The sequence below is a fragment of the Dipteris shenzhenensis genome, chromosome 24 (assembly GCF_047967505.1).
Source record: "Dipteris shenzhenensis isolate YYH24624 ecotype China chromosome 24, Dip_SZ_1.0, whole genome shotgun sequence".
Classification (NCBI taxonomy): domain Eukaryota; kingdom Viridiplantae; phylum Streptophyta; class Polypodiopsida; order Gleicheniales; family Dipteridaceae; genus Dipteris; species Dipteris shenzhenensis.
Window position 1 is genome coordinate 6,407,323 of NC_141619.1, and position 14,134 is coordinate 6,421,456.

The 14,134-nt window shown below is 42.3% G+C and overlaps 1 protein-coding gene across 1 annotated transcript in view; it reads left to right on the forward strand.

The window, feature by feature from the left end:
• Nucleotides 1-14,134, forward strand: part of GMI1 (gamma-irradiation and mitomycin c induced 1) — a 309,165-nt gene that overhangs the window by 147,358 nt on the left and 147,673 nt on the right. The window contains exon 23 of the mRNA XM_087395876.1: nt 10,571-10,685. Coding sequence (XP_087252002.1) covers nt 10,571-10,685 — 115 coding nt within the window. The remainder of the gene's footprint in view (nt 1-10,570; nt 10,686-14,134) is intronic.

Sequence of the window (14,134 nt, forward strand, 5' to 3'; positions counted from 1 at the left end):
CACATCATTTGCAGAAGGTAACTTCTCAGGGAAGAACATGATAACTGCTTGCTGAGAGAACTTCCGGAGAGGAGTAACCAATGAGGGCAGCTTCAGCTTATACTTAAGGGCCGGGGGAGGTTTGGCTCACTCGTTTCGGCTGTGGTGAAATTCATCCTTGAGCATGTCGAAAACATAGTGAGCATCTTCAGAGGCTGAGGTAGAGAATTCGACTTGCTGTCTTTTAGGGTCCCGGGACAAGTCCTTCCGAGAATAGCTTTTAATATGGTCCTCCATGGAGGTGAGCAGGGCAGAATTGATGAAGCGAAAAAGGGCAGCAGGGTTTATGCACAGTTATGGACGGGTGATACACAGCAACGGGGAGGAAAGCAGATGGCAAGAAGGAGCGGCTGGCAGCAGCTAAAGCAGGCGAGCAAGAGCGGGGCGATTACCAACGGGCTTGTACGGAAAGGTTTGTACGGACGAAATTAGATTGTACGGAAAGATCAGCAGAAATTGTACGGAAGAGACTGGGCTGTACAAAGAGGCTGACAGGGCGCTGAAAACTGCAATTGTACGGAAGGACTGACGAAGAAGTTTGTGCACGCAGAGAGAAGCAGAGGTCGGAGAAAGCGTGCGGACCTGTGCTCAGATCTGCGCAGGGATGGCGAGTTCACCGTAGGCACCGGTACGGTCGTCCGAAAACCGTACGGACAGAAGGGGGGCCTGAGAAGATCTTGGCGGGGCACTCAGCTTGCTCACGCTCACCTCTGCTCACCACACACACACACACACACACACACATGAACACACTTTCTCTCTCACACACACTTTTTTTTTTGTGAAACCAAGAAAATTATATTATGAAACATTCATTTACATCAGGGCAGTGCTCAAAAGAGAGCCAAATCCCTATCCATCAGAAGCAATAAAAGAAAAGCTTAATACAAGAAACATCCAAATCTTCCTCATGTAAGGCATCATATAAAGACTGCCGCAATGAGGCTCGGAAGAACTCATAAGGATGCTGAAGGGGAGAATTTAGATATGCTTGATTGCGCTGCAGCCAGAGGGTCCATAAGGCCCAGTATCTGATCCAGTGGAAGAAAAGAGAATACTGTGACAAAGAAGCTGATAGTTTGCCATACATCCAGAAAAACCTGTAGAACCTGTGTGCTAGAAATCTGAGAGATAAGAAATAGGAGATTCTGTCTAGAAGGTCTCTGGAATATGAACAAAACCACAATAAATGCGGAATACTCTCAGAAGTAAGGTGACATCTTGGACAAAGAGGTGAAGCTATCCATCTTTGAGCCAATTTCACTCCCACTGGAAGAATACCAACAATACATCTCCATAGAAAGAGTCTTTGCTTCAATGGCATTTTCAACTTCCATATCAATTGAAATTTTCCTTTCCACCAGGCTAATGACTTGTTCAAATGCCATAAAGAATTAGCATGATGGGCAATCCAGGGAGGAGGTAATATCAATCGATAAGCCTGTATAGAAGTCAATAAATGCAAAGAAATTTGATGTTTATTATATTCAAACCACCATGCATTCTTGGTGAGCAAAGCAAGTCGATTTTGAGCAACCGTAAAGCTTTTTTATGAAGCTTAGTTTTCCAAAAAATCTCCATGGCTTGAGACATAAAGAAAGTGAGATCTCGAGATGACCAATGTAATAGAGGAAGGTTCTCTCTCACACACTTTTTTTTTTTTGGTGTGAAACCAAGATACTTATATTATGAAACATTCATTTACATCCGGGCAGTGCTTAAAAGAGAGCCAAAGCCCTATCCATCAGAAGCAGTAAAAGAAAAGTTGAATACAAGAAACATCCAAATCTTCCTCATGTAAGGCATCATATAAAGACTGCCGCAATGAGGCTCTGTAGAACTCATAAGGATGCTGAAGGGGAGAATTCAGATATGCTTGATTGCGCTGCAGCCACAGGGTCCATAAGGCCCAATATCTGATCCACACACCACAAGGTCACACACACTTTTTTTTGGGGTGAAACCAAGGTACTTATATTATGAAACATTCATTTACATCTGGGCAGTGCTCAAAAGAGAGCCAAAGCCCTATCCATCAGAAGCAGTAAAAGAAAAGCTGAATACAGGAAACATCCAAATCTTCCTCATGTAAGGCATCATATAAAGACTGCCGCAATGAGGCTCGGAAGAACTCATATGGATGCTGAAGGGGAGAATTCAGATATGCTTGATTGCGCTGCAGCTAGAGGGTCCATAAGGCCCAGTATCTGATCCAGTGGAAGAAAAGAGAATACTGTGACAAAGAAGCTGATAGTTTGCCATACATCTAGAAAAACCTATAGAACCTGTGTGCTGGAAATCTGAGAGATAAGAAATAGGAGATTCTGTCTAGAAGGTCTTTGGAATATGAACAAAACCAGAGTAAATGTGGAATACTCTCAGATATAAGGTGACATCTTGGACAAAGAGGTGAAGCTATCCGTCTTTGAGCCAATTTCACCCCTATTGGAAGAAAACCAACAATACATCTCCATAAAAAGAGTCGTTGCTTCAATGGCATTTTCAACTTCCATATCAATTGCAATTTTCCTTTCCACCAGGCTAATGACTTGTTCAAATGCCATAGAGAATTAGCATGATGGGCAATCCAGGGAGGAGGTAATATCAATCGATAAGCCTGTATAGAAGTCAATAAATGCAAAGGCCTAGAGGATATGCCTGTATTTGAAGACTGAAGGTGCCAATCTTGAAGCCTGTCTCTGACATTCAATGTCGGAATCGGATCTAGAGGGAGTAAGAGATCAGCAATAGCTTTCCAAATAGGTCTATGATGCATCCCCAGATTGTATTGTCGACATGCTACTGGAAAAGTGAGAATATTTCCTTGCATATCTACCACGTCATCAATGAACCGGATACCCATTTTCATAAGATTGTAAGCTCTGATGGGTTGTTGAACAGCAAGGGGAGAGGAAAACATAGCACTCCAATGAATACTTTCCATTCTGAGTGAGGAAGCTATAGAAGCAGGATGGGGAGATTATTTGATGTGAGGGAGTACTTGCTTCCAATCCTGAATCAAGGAATTAGAAAATGGACAACCAGGGATTTCACCTTGAAATTTGCCAAGTACTGCTTCCGATGGATCAACTAGCCAATGTCCATAAGCATTTGTGCTCATCTGTCCACACAATATTGCCAACATAATAGACCAAGGCTGCTCTTGTTGAAAAAATGTCTTGAGCATAGTGATCTTTCTTACCAACACATGAAATTGAATGTTTATTATATTCAAACCACCATGCATTCTTGGTGAGCAAAGCAAGTCCATTTTGAGCAGCCGTAAAGCTTTTTTATGAAGCTTAGTTTTCCAAAAAATCTCCATGGCTTGAGACATAAAGGAAGTGAGATCTCGAGATGACCAATGTAATAGAGGAAGGTAGAACTGGACATAAGCTAGAACAATAGACTGGACAATTCGAAGCCGTACATGCAGAGGCCAAGTGGAGATCTTCCAATATTCTAATTTGTCCTGAATTTTGTTTGACACCCACGACATTTGTTGCTTATTGCTGATTTTCCAGCCATGGGATAGCCCAAATGTCTTACTATGTTTTCCGGATAAATAATCTGGCCTGGCCACAGGATAGCATGCCAGTCACAATGCTTGAGAGGCAAAAGTTTTGATTTCTGAAAATTGATTTTAAGACCAGCTGCCAACCCAAAATCTGAAAGGGTATCCATCAAGAGGCGAATCTCCAAAGGTCTATTCTTTGGCATGAAGAATGAATCATCTGCATAGGCATGTGCAATGAAGGGTCGTGAACCAGAAATCTGAAGCCCCTCTAGCTGTCCAGTATCAACCATGTGATCCATATAAAGAAGCAAAGGATGTGAAGCGATGGCATAAAGCAAAGCACTGAGAGGGCATCCCTGTCGAACTGAACGTTCGAGAGTCCAAGACTCAGACAAATGATTCCCTATAAAGCATTGTGCAGTGGAATCTGAGTAAAGCCAATATATGACATTAACTAGCTTTGGCCCAAAACCAAGTTTTAACATGATTTGAGAGACATAATCCCACTGTACTGTATCAAATGCCTTCGCCACATTCACCTACATGACCAACACATCTTGATCTGAATATTTTGCATATTCCATTGTGATGAGAGTGTTAGAGATATTGTCATGTATGTGCCGTCTTGGAACAAAACCATATTGCCTAGGATGAAGTCCATCATTTATTAGATGGCAGAGGAATAGCTGCTGGAGGAGGTGGATGAAGGATAGAGGGACACTCCGAAGCAAGATGCCCAAACTTGTGATAACAAAAACAAGCTTCAGCAAAAATGCCCCATTTTAAACTGAAATATTTCTTTCCCAAATTAACACCCTCAATCTCAACTACAATAGAGGAGGGGGTCGGTCTATCAGTATCCCATAATATGCAAAAACGATTTTTATTACCTGTGGGACGAGGGGGACAGATCACTTGTCCCAATGTCATAGCTAGACCTGGAAGCTTTGTTCTCATGTAATCTGGAAAATCAACCACTTCAACCCATACAGGGCAATGATGCTTGATGAGGTTCTGATAGTCCTTATTAGGGGACCAGGGCATGATATGCACCATTTGTCGACCAAAAAATAAAGGAGACATTTTCAGCATCTTTTGTTTTGTCAAAGCATCCAAAAGATGAACTTCATAAAATCCTCAAGAGGCAAAATTGACTCCTTCTACATAGCATCCACCTAGGAGAGAATTCACCCATTGTCCCACATCATTAGCAGAGGGAATTTTGCCTGGGAAAAAGATGATAACTGCAGTTTGAGAGAGCTTCTTTAAAGGATGCACAAGAGATGGCAACTTCATTTTGTAAGTGAGTTCTAGAGCAGGTTGAATCCATTCCCTTCTACTTTGTTGAAAATCATCATTCAACATATCAAACACATAGGAAGCATCTTCAGATGAAGGAGCTATGGGGGAAGAGGTTTCCCTTGATTGTCTTTTGGGTTCAGGAGAGAGTGCTCTCTTGACATAATACTTGTTTGCTTCTGCCATGGAGGCTAAGAGATGCAACAGATATCAAACAGAGAGAATCAGACAGGGCACAAAGAAGGGCTGACAGGCTATACGGACGCTGGAGTGAAGGACTGTACGGACGTACGGAGGAACTGACAGAACTGTACGGACGAATTGACAGGTTGTAGGAAAGGATTGACAGGCTGTACGGGACAACTGGCAGACTATACGGGACAACTGACAGGCGTACGGAAAATTTGGCGATTGTACGGAAGGATTAAACGGAGACAGTACGGACGGATTGTACGGACTTGAGGAAGGAAGACTGCAGGTAAGAAAGGTCGTGCAGGGTGGAACGGAGTCACGAAGGTAAGTTAGCGTGACGCAAAATCTGCGTACTGCCGTAGGGGAACCGTACGACGGGCGTACGGACAGAAATACGGGCGCCACACGATCTCGGACGAGCACTCAGACCCTCACGATCGACCTCTCTCACACACACACACACATATCAATATCACACACTTTTTTTTAAAAGTAAAATCTAGTGCAATGTATTTATATTCTCATAAATTTACAAGATGGGAAGTCTCCAAAATGGAGAGTATCCCAAAGATCAGAAACATAGAAAGAAAAGCTCTATGCAAGAAGCATGTATATCACCCTCATGGCAGGCATCATATAAGGATTGCTGCAATGAGGCTCGGAAAGATTCACGAGGGATGGCAATTTCAATTTGTACGTGACCTCTGGAACTGGTTCGCCCCATTCCTGGTGTGACTGCTGAAAGTCATCCTTTAGGGTATCAAACACATATTGAGCTTCCATAGTAAGTTCATCGTCTTGTGTTGCAGGCTGTGAAGGACGACGCTTAGCATCTGCAGATTTTTCTTGTCGAGCATATGTACAAACATCCGAACCTGAAGCCATGATTGGGATACGACAAGGCAAGAGGGACTGTATGGAGAAGTATGAAATGAAATGAAACAAGCGAGACACAGGACTGTACGAAAAAGCACCAGAGCAAGACTCGGGACTTGTACGGTAAAAAGCACAGGACTGTACGCACAGTGCTGGACTGTACGGAGGTACACATGGGGCTGTATGGAAAGAAGCATGACTGCACGAAAATACAGACGGGGCACGGGAAGACTGGTTTGTACAGAAAGACGGACAGCTACTAGACACTTTTTTTTTTTTGGTAAAATCCAGTAAAGTGTATTTATATTCTCATAAATTTACAAGATGGGAAGTCTCCAAAATGGAGAGTATCCCAAAGATCAGAAACATAAAAAGAAAAGCTCTATGCAAGAAGCATGTATATCACCCTCATGGCAGGCATCATATAAGGATTGCCACAATGAGGCTCGGAAAGATTCATATGACTTGTGAATCTGCCGACCCAAGTATGCCAAATTATGCTCTCTCCAGATTGTCCAAAGAGCCCAATATCTCACCCATGAGAGAAATAGTGAGTATTGAGACAAAGACCTCATAAATCTGCCAAATAACCAAAAGTGTTTCCCAAATCTGTGACTCGGGAAACGGAGCCGAAGATGATCTGAAATTCTCCCAAGGAGGTTCCTAGAACCCAGGCATGGCCAAAGCAAATGAGGGACAGTCTCTGAAGGAGCCTGACATCGTAAACATGTGGATGGTGCAATGTGATGTTTGGCAAGTGTGATTACCACTGACAATGTGCCTGTCATGTATCTCCAAAGAAAAAGTCTTTGTTTCAAAGGCATTTTACACTTCCATAATATCCGGAGATTCTTCCGCCACCATGAGAGGGGCTTCCTGATATGCCACAGAGTATTAGCATATTGCTGAATCCATGGAGCAGGCTGAAGAAGCCTGTAGGCTTTGATGGAGGTCAAGGCAGACAGAGGAACAGGATGAGAGCATGTAGCAGAGGGTTGCAATTGCCAATCCATAAGCCTGTCTGTGCCAGCCATAGGAGGAACAGGTAGAAAAGAAGTAACAAATCAGCATTTTTTTCCCATATCGACCTATGATGCATTCCCAATGCATAGGAAGCAGTGGCCTGAGGAAAAGATAAGACATAGCCCTGATCATCTACCACATCATTGATGTATCTAATTCCCAATTTCATGAGATTATATGCCCGAACAGGTTCGTGTAAAGCAAGTGGAATGTCAAAGATGGCACTCCAATGAATACTTTCTTTCCTCATTGAGGTTGTCCCCGAGCGATTATCGGGAGCCCATTGGACCTTAGAAAGTACTTGTTTCCAATCAAGTATCAGAGCAGTAGAGAAACGACAGCCAGGTATCTTCCCTACAAATCTCCCAATGGCAACCTCCCAATGATCAGTAGTCCAATGGCCATAAGCAAATGTCCTCATGTTGACACACATGGATGCTATCGTTCAAGTCCATGGCTGTTGTTGATGGAAAAAAGTATGGAGTATAGTCGCCTTCCTTGCAAGTACTTGATATCTTATATTGAGAACATTAAGTCCACCATGCATCCTAGGAGAGCACACCATTTCCATCTTCATCAGTCTCAATGCTTTCATAGCAGTTTTTGTCCTCCATAACAGCTCCATAGCTTGAGACATAAAGGCTGAAATATCTCTGGAGGACCAATGTAGCAAAGGCAAAAAGAACTGAACATAGGACATTACAATGGACTGTACTATTCTGAGCCTGACATGAAGTGGCCAAGTAGAGATTTTCCAATATTCCAGTTTATGTTGAAGTCTTTGGAAGATCCATTTTAACTGCTGCTTCTTGGTGATATGCCATCCTATAGGATATCCCAAATGCCTGACTACATCTTTGGAATGCACTACCTGACTTAGCCAGAGAATAGAATGCGAGTCACATTGTTTTAGGGGAAGCAATTTAGATTTGTCAAAATTGACATGCAATCGCGCTGCTAATCCATACAATCATAGTGTGGTCATTGTATAAAAGATGCAGCCCCAGGGATTTTAAGACCAGTCATCTGTCCTGTGTTTGTAAGATGATCAAGATACATCAAGAGGGGATGGGTCGCAATGGCATAGAAGAGAGCACTAAGAGGGCAGCCCTGTCTAACCGATCTAGCCAATGTCCATGACCGAGATAGATGACCCCCAAGAATGCACTGAGAAGTAGAGCTAGAATAAAGCCAATAAATTGCATTTGCTATCGTGGGACCAAAGCCCAACTTTGTCATGATTTGAGAGATAAAACCCCATTGAACAGTGTCAAATGCCTTAGCAATATCTACCTGCAATATGAGCACATCTTGATGCGAGTACTTAGCATATTCAATTGCAGTCAATGCATTGGAGATATTGTCATGGATTTGTCTTGGCGGCACAAACCCATACTGATGAGGATGAAGGCCCGCATTCAGTATCCCGTGAAGCCTATACACAATCATTTTGGCAATGAGTTTGTAAACTACAGGCATCAAAGTAATAGGCCTCCAATGTGACATATGGTCACACAGGTGTTTTTTGGGCACAAGTTTGATTATGCCATGCTTCCAAAGGTGCGGCAAGTGATTTTCTTGCCAGGCAACATTGATCATTTGCAAAAGGACGTCTTTCAAATCATCCCAAAAAGAAATATAAAATTCCACTGTAAGGCCGTCCCAGCCAGGGGACTTGTATTTGCTGAGGTGGGACAATGGATTATCAAGTTCTGTGTCAGTAAAAGGTCTCTCCAATGTAAGTGCATCATCCATTTTCACTCTCTCAAAAACATATTGAAGAAATTCAGTCCTCGCATCAGTTATTTGATTTGATGGGGAACCAGGAGGAGAGAACAATTTCTGAAAATAATTTTGGCATTCATCTTGGAGATCAAAGAAAGAGTGCGTCCAAGAGCCATCTAGCTTCCTTACCCTTAGACATGAGTTTTTCTTTCGAGTGGAAGAAGGCTTTTGATGAGCAGCCCTTATCCATGAGGGGCTTCATTCTTGCTCTAATCTGCCATTTGTGCAATTTCCTCTGATCATTATCAGTCAGTTTGATCCGAGCATGTGAAAGGGAATCATTTTCTGATTCAGAGAGAGGCCTTAAATTTGAAAATTCAGTCAATTGTTTTGCTGTCCTTTTTGCCCATTTAACCTCATTCCTCCATTTAGTCATATGCTAGTTTCCATACTCCCTAATGACATTCTGTATACGAGAGACAAAACTGTCCCAAGCATAATCCATGTCCTCCTGGGCATGCAAAAGCAAGGGATGAATTGCAAGTCTGATCATTTGCTGGAAATATTGATGTCAGAGATAAGCCTGATTAACATGCAGTAATCTACTGGAAAGAGGTGGCAAATCATCGAGTGGCATACCAAGTTGCAGATTTATCCATAATGGGGCAGGATCTGATAAGCCCAATAAAACAAATACCTTCTGTCAAGTCTTGCCCAGTATGTAGTAAATGCATTATGATGAAAAGTATATCCAGGCACTGACCCTTGGAGAAGCAGCCATAAATCTTCAGCCTGCACAGAAAGAAGCATGCTATCCCATTTTCATCAATATCACACACAGCTTTTTTTTTTTTTTTGGGAAAATACAGTGCATTGTATTTATATTCTCATAAATTTACAAGATGGGAAGTCTCCAAAATGGAGAGTATCCCAAAGATCAGAAGCATAAAAAGAAAAGCTCTATGCAAGAAGCATGTATATCACCCTCATGGCAGGCATCATATAAGGATTGCCGCAATGAGGCTCTGAAAGATTCATATGACTTGTGAATCTGGCGGCCCAAGATGCCAAATTATGCTCATTCCAGAGTGTCCAAAGAGCCCAATATCTCACCCATGAGAGAAATAGGGAATATTGAGACAAAGACCTCATAAATCTGCCAAATGACCAAAAATGTTTCCCAAATCTGTGACTCGGGAAACAGAGCCGAAGATGATCTGAAATTCTCCCAAGGAGGTGCCGAGAAGACTGGCAGTGCCAAAGCAAATGAGGGACAGTCTCAATATCACTCACTCTCTCTCACACACACTCTTTTTTTTTTTTGTGAAACCAAGATACTTATATTATGAAACATTCATTTACATCTGGGCAGAGCTCAAAAGAGAGCCAAAGCCCTATCCATCAAAAGCAGTAAAAGAAAAGCTGAATACAAGAAACATCCAAATCTTCCTCATGTAAGGCATCATATTAAAAACACACAACACACATAGTGTATACATGGAGCAGGTACAGGTACATGCACATGCGACGTGCACACGAACATGCAAACACATCTATGCAAGCACAATTTTTATAGATCATACGATGTGGATACAATTTGAGTACATGGGACGGGAAAAGGGAGCATGATGTAGGAGGTATACATCTACAGAATTTTCTTAAAACAGGTCGATATGTGTATACATGGGGGCAAGTAAAGGTACATGCATACACGCACACACATGCACATGCCACGTGCACGCGAACATGTGCACACACGAATGCAAGCACTGTTTTCACAAATCATACGATTTGGGTGCAATTTGAGTACATGGGACGCATGATGTGGGAGGCATACATGGAGAGAATTTTCCACGAAAAGTTTGATATTTGCATGTTTCCTCCTTTATATAATTGCAGGCCAATTGAGGTTTCAAAAGAGGGAGGCAGTACCTTGAGCCTGAAGGATAGTGATGCTAAATTTGACTTGGGCAAATCAAAGGCTCTGTCTATAGATTTTCTTTCATCAGACAAGGCAAGTCATTTGACTTTTTTTCCAGGCTGAATGCATTGTTATTTTACACACACTCTCTCTGTATAAATAGTTGAAGTGTCTTGATACTCCACACTTCCTTTCTCTTATTCCACTTTCTTTCACAATATTATTTTAAAATTTATATATTGTGTAAGACAGAGCTGTGGCTTCAACTTTGGTAAAAGAGTTCCTTGCCAGTAGTAAATTACAGTTAAAAGGAAAGAATCACAATGAAGCAATTAGATGTAAGAATATCTCTATATAGTATGTAGGATATTCTCATATAAATGTCAAATGATCTTTTCTAAATATCCATGACCTAAGATTTGAAAACCATGTTATAGCCGATTTTACACAATTCAGCATTTTGGTCAATCCTTTATGTTACCATACAAGCAAGAGAGAGATTGGGACATTTCCCCTAGCTGCAGCATCATAGAGTAAATACCACAAACTTTCCACGGCCAAGCAATAATGGCTACAAGTCAGTGTGAATCTTCTAATCCTCCACACACCTAACGTCAAAAGAGTAGTATTTTCATTTACATGACAAGAAAGTACAGCTCTAAGACATACACGTTGCAAACCACTCACCCAATCAAAAGTATTGTAATATCTATCATCATATCCTCGACATTATATTGGCCTTTTCTACCCTAACTACCGTTCCAGCAAATTGTCTTCATGCTCTATTTTGAATGTATCCAAATGAAATGACCCATCAACCAAGGAAACTAGTTGTACCTTGAGGCTCAGATCTAACCACCAAAATGTCATTGAGAGGTGTCAGGGTAAAGCAAGCTCACAATATGTGCACAAATGCCTTCAACAACACCCTTTTCTCCAGAAAAACATGTGGATGCCTAGTCATGACATGTTTTACAAGACATGGATGATCTGACTGCCACCATTACCTGATGCTGGAGATGTTTCCTCCCTGTAAGACGTTCTTTTGAGTGGCCTAAGATCATCCATGGATGCAGTCATACTTGACTTTTGGTACACCTAAAATAAAGAAAGTGCTAATATTGATGATTGGAGTAGAGTCCACACCGCATGGCTAGATTGAATGCCAGCCAGCATAAGCATACAAAGCAGTAAGAATACCCAGTAATTAAGACTAAGCATGAAAAGTGTCACCAGTTTTTGGAGCAAAGGACATAGTGGCAGATTTTCTGCCGAGTAAGAACCTTTAAGAGAATACCAGAAACAGTGCCCTAAAGTCAAATTCTTGTGAAATCTCTACTTTGAAGAGATGACCTAAAAAAGAAAGGTGCTCATCTTTAAAACACATGCACAAACACGTGCACATTGCGCGTGCGCGCACACTTTTTTTTGGGTGAAAATTTTTGAGACTTTATATTACAGAGGAGCTATCCCAAAATGGGATGTGCCAAAAAAAAAGAAAAAGACATGATGTACTCCCGCATTTGAGCTTGCTCTTGCGGCTTTCATTCATACTTAATGAAGTAATCCTTTTGGGAAGTAAAAAAGGGACGTGCCAAAGTACATCAACAGAAAAGCAAGAGTGCACACACAAGAAAGCTCCAATAGAAATGTTCAAATGAAACAATAAAAGTACTTGGTATATATAGTACCCAATTACTACTGGTCAACCATAGGGTTGAATTTATGCCTACAACACCATATCTTTGTAATCTCTTACAAATTCCCTGTCAAAGATATGACTGAAAGTACCCTGGAAACATCTCAGGTGTACCCTGCAATACCTAAAGTACCATGGCTGCACATATTCAGGGGTCTTTCTTGGCTACTAGGCATATTGCTTCTTCGGCTTGCCCCACTTGTTCCCATCCGTGGGAGACAATCTTACATCTATTTTGGACCTGTCCTCTAGCAGGTGGTTTTCTTTTCAGTCTTCGTGCTCGTTTTCCCAGGATTTTGTTTGGCAAGAAGTTTTGGTTGTTTGGCAGACATGCTACTATGCCGGACTATGATCATTGCTTCTCCTGGTGTCGCTATTTGGCTGTCTGGTCGTTGTATCATGCTTGTACCATTCGATTGTATGAGCAGCTTATAGTGGATGTCTTTCTCTATTTTCGATCTTCTTTGGATTGGTCTCTTTAGGATGCTCATTCCCCTAGAGACCTTCTTGTGGCCCAATTAGAAGTCTTTTAATATTGCTTCTAGCTGTTCCACTTCGCACAGCTACAAATGTACATTTTTCTGAATGAATCTCTCTCTTTTTAATAATAAAAGGGTGTGTGTGTGTGTGTGAATTGTCTAATGCCCTCTCTTATTCTTGGACATTGGGCCGCTCTGTTTGTCAAGGTGTGCTCTTAGTTGGTTTCTCTTTGCCATTGCTACTCATCCACTCTTGATGCACATGGATGAATTGATCCTGCAGCAACGTTTACATGGTATCGTCATTCTTTTTTTTTTTGGGCAAAAAGAGACTTCTATTAAAGATTAAAGAAAACCATTAGAGCAAGCTCCATACGGGAATACGGGATACACCATGCAATGCATGAAAAGCTCAAGAGCAAAAAAGAAAGGATTGGGGCTGATAGTGCCATCTCAATCCGGTAGCAACCTCCGAGAGAAAGGGAGAACCCCTCCAAACTCGAAGAAATACAGTCCTCCTAAAAGAGGCTGCTCGTGTTGGGCCCTGCATGCTAGCCCATATGGCTATCAAAGTGTGAACCGTGTCACTCCAAATACCTGTGAACACCTGTGATGGGTGTATCTGGGTGTCATCCAAGGCCTCTGTGCATCTGGCTCTCCAAATGTGCCAAGAGAAAATGCTAGCCAAAATCTCCCAAGAGGTGTCCACTGAAACATGTGAAGCTCTGAAAGGAATATGTGGTACATCTTGAAGAGAGCAGGGCTCTATCACCTGTCGGCAAATCGAGAGTGCCCAAGAAGAAGGCTCACCCTCATAAAACACCCGGGGCTCAGTGAGGGATAACCATGTGACCGAGCCCCAAGTCATGAAGAAAGGGGAAGTATGAAAACTGTTGAGTATTCGAGCAACTCCTTTCCAAACAGTCCTCGCTTGATTGCAGTCCCAAAGGCAATGTCGCACTGACTCCTCGCAGAATGACAGCGAGGGCAAGTGGGATTAGTCCCAAATCGTGATCTCCATAGGCTCACTGCAATCCGTCCATGAATAGAAAGCCAAAAGAAAAGAGTGATCTTTCTATTTCTGAGGGATTTCCAGAGCCTCCTCCAGAAATTCCTAGGCAAATCTGCGGTGATGAAGAAGCTATCCCAATGGGGGGCTCTGGAGGGAATCCAACCTCTACTGCTTAGCTGAAATCTCCTGGCATTACCAACCGTGAAACGAAAGAAGGGAATCCCCCTCTCTCAGTGTCCATGATCTATCCACTCCCACTCTTCTGGGTCCCACTGCAAGCACCTGATAGGTGCACCTCCATATAACCACAACCTCCAGGATCCCAGGGCCAAGAGCAAGAGGGTCGGTGTCT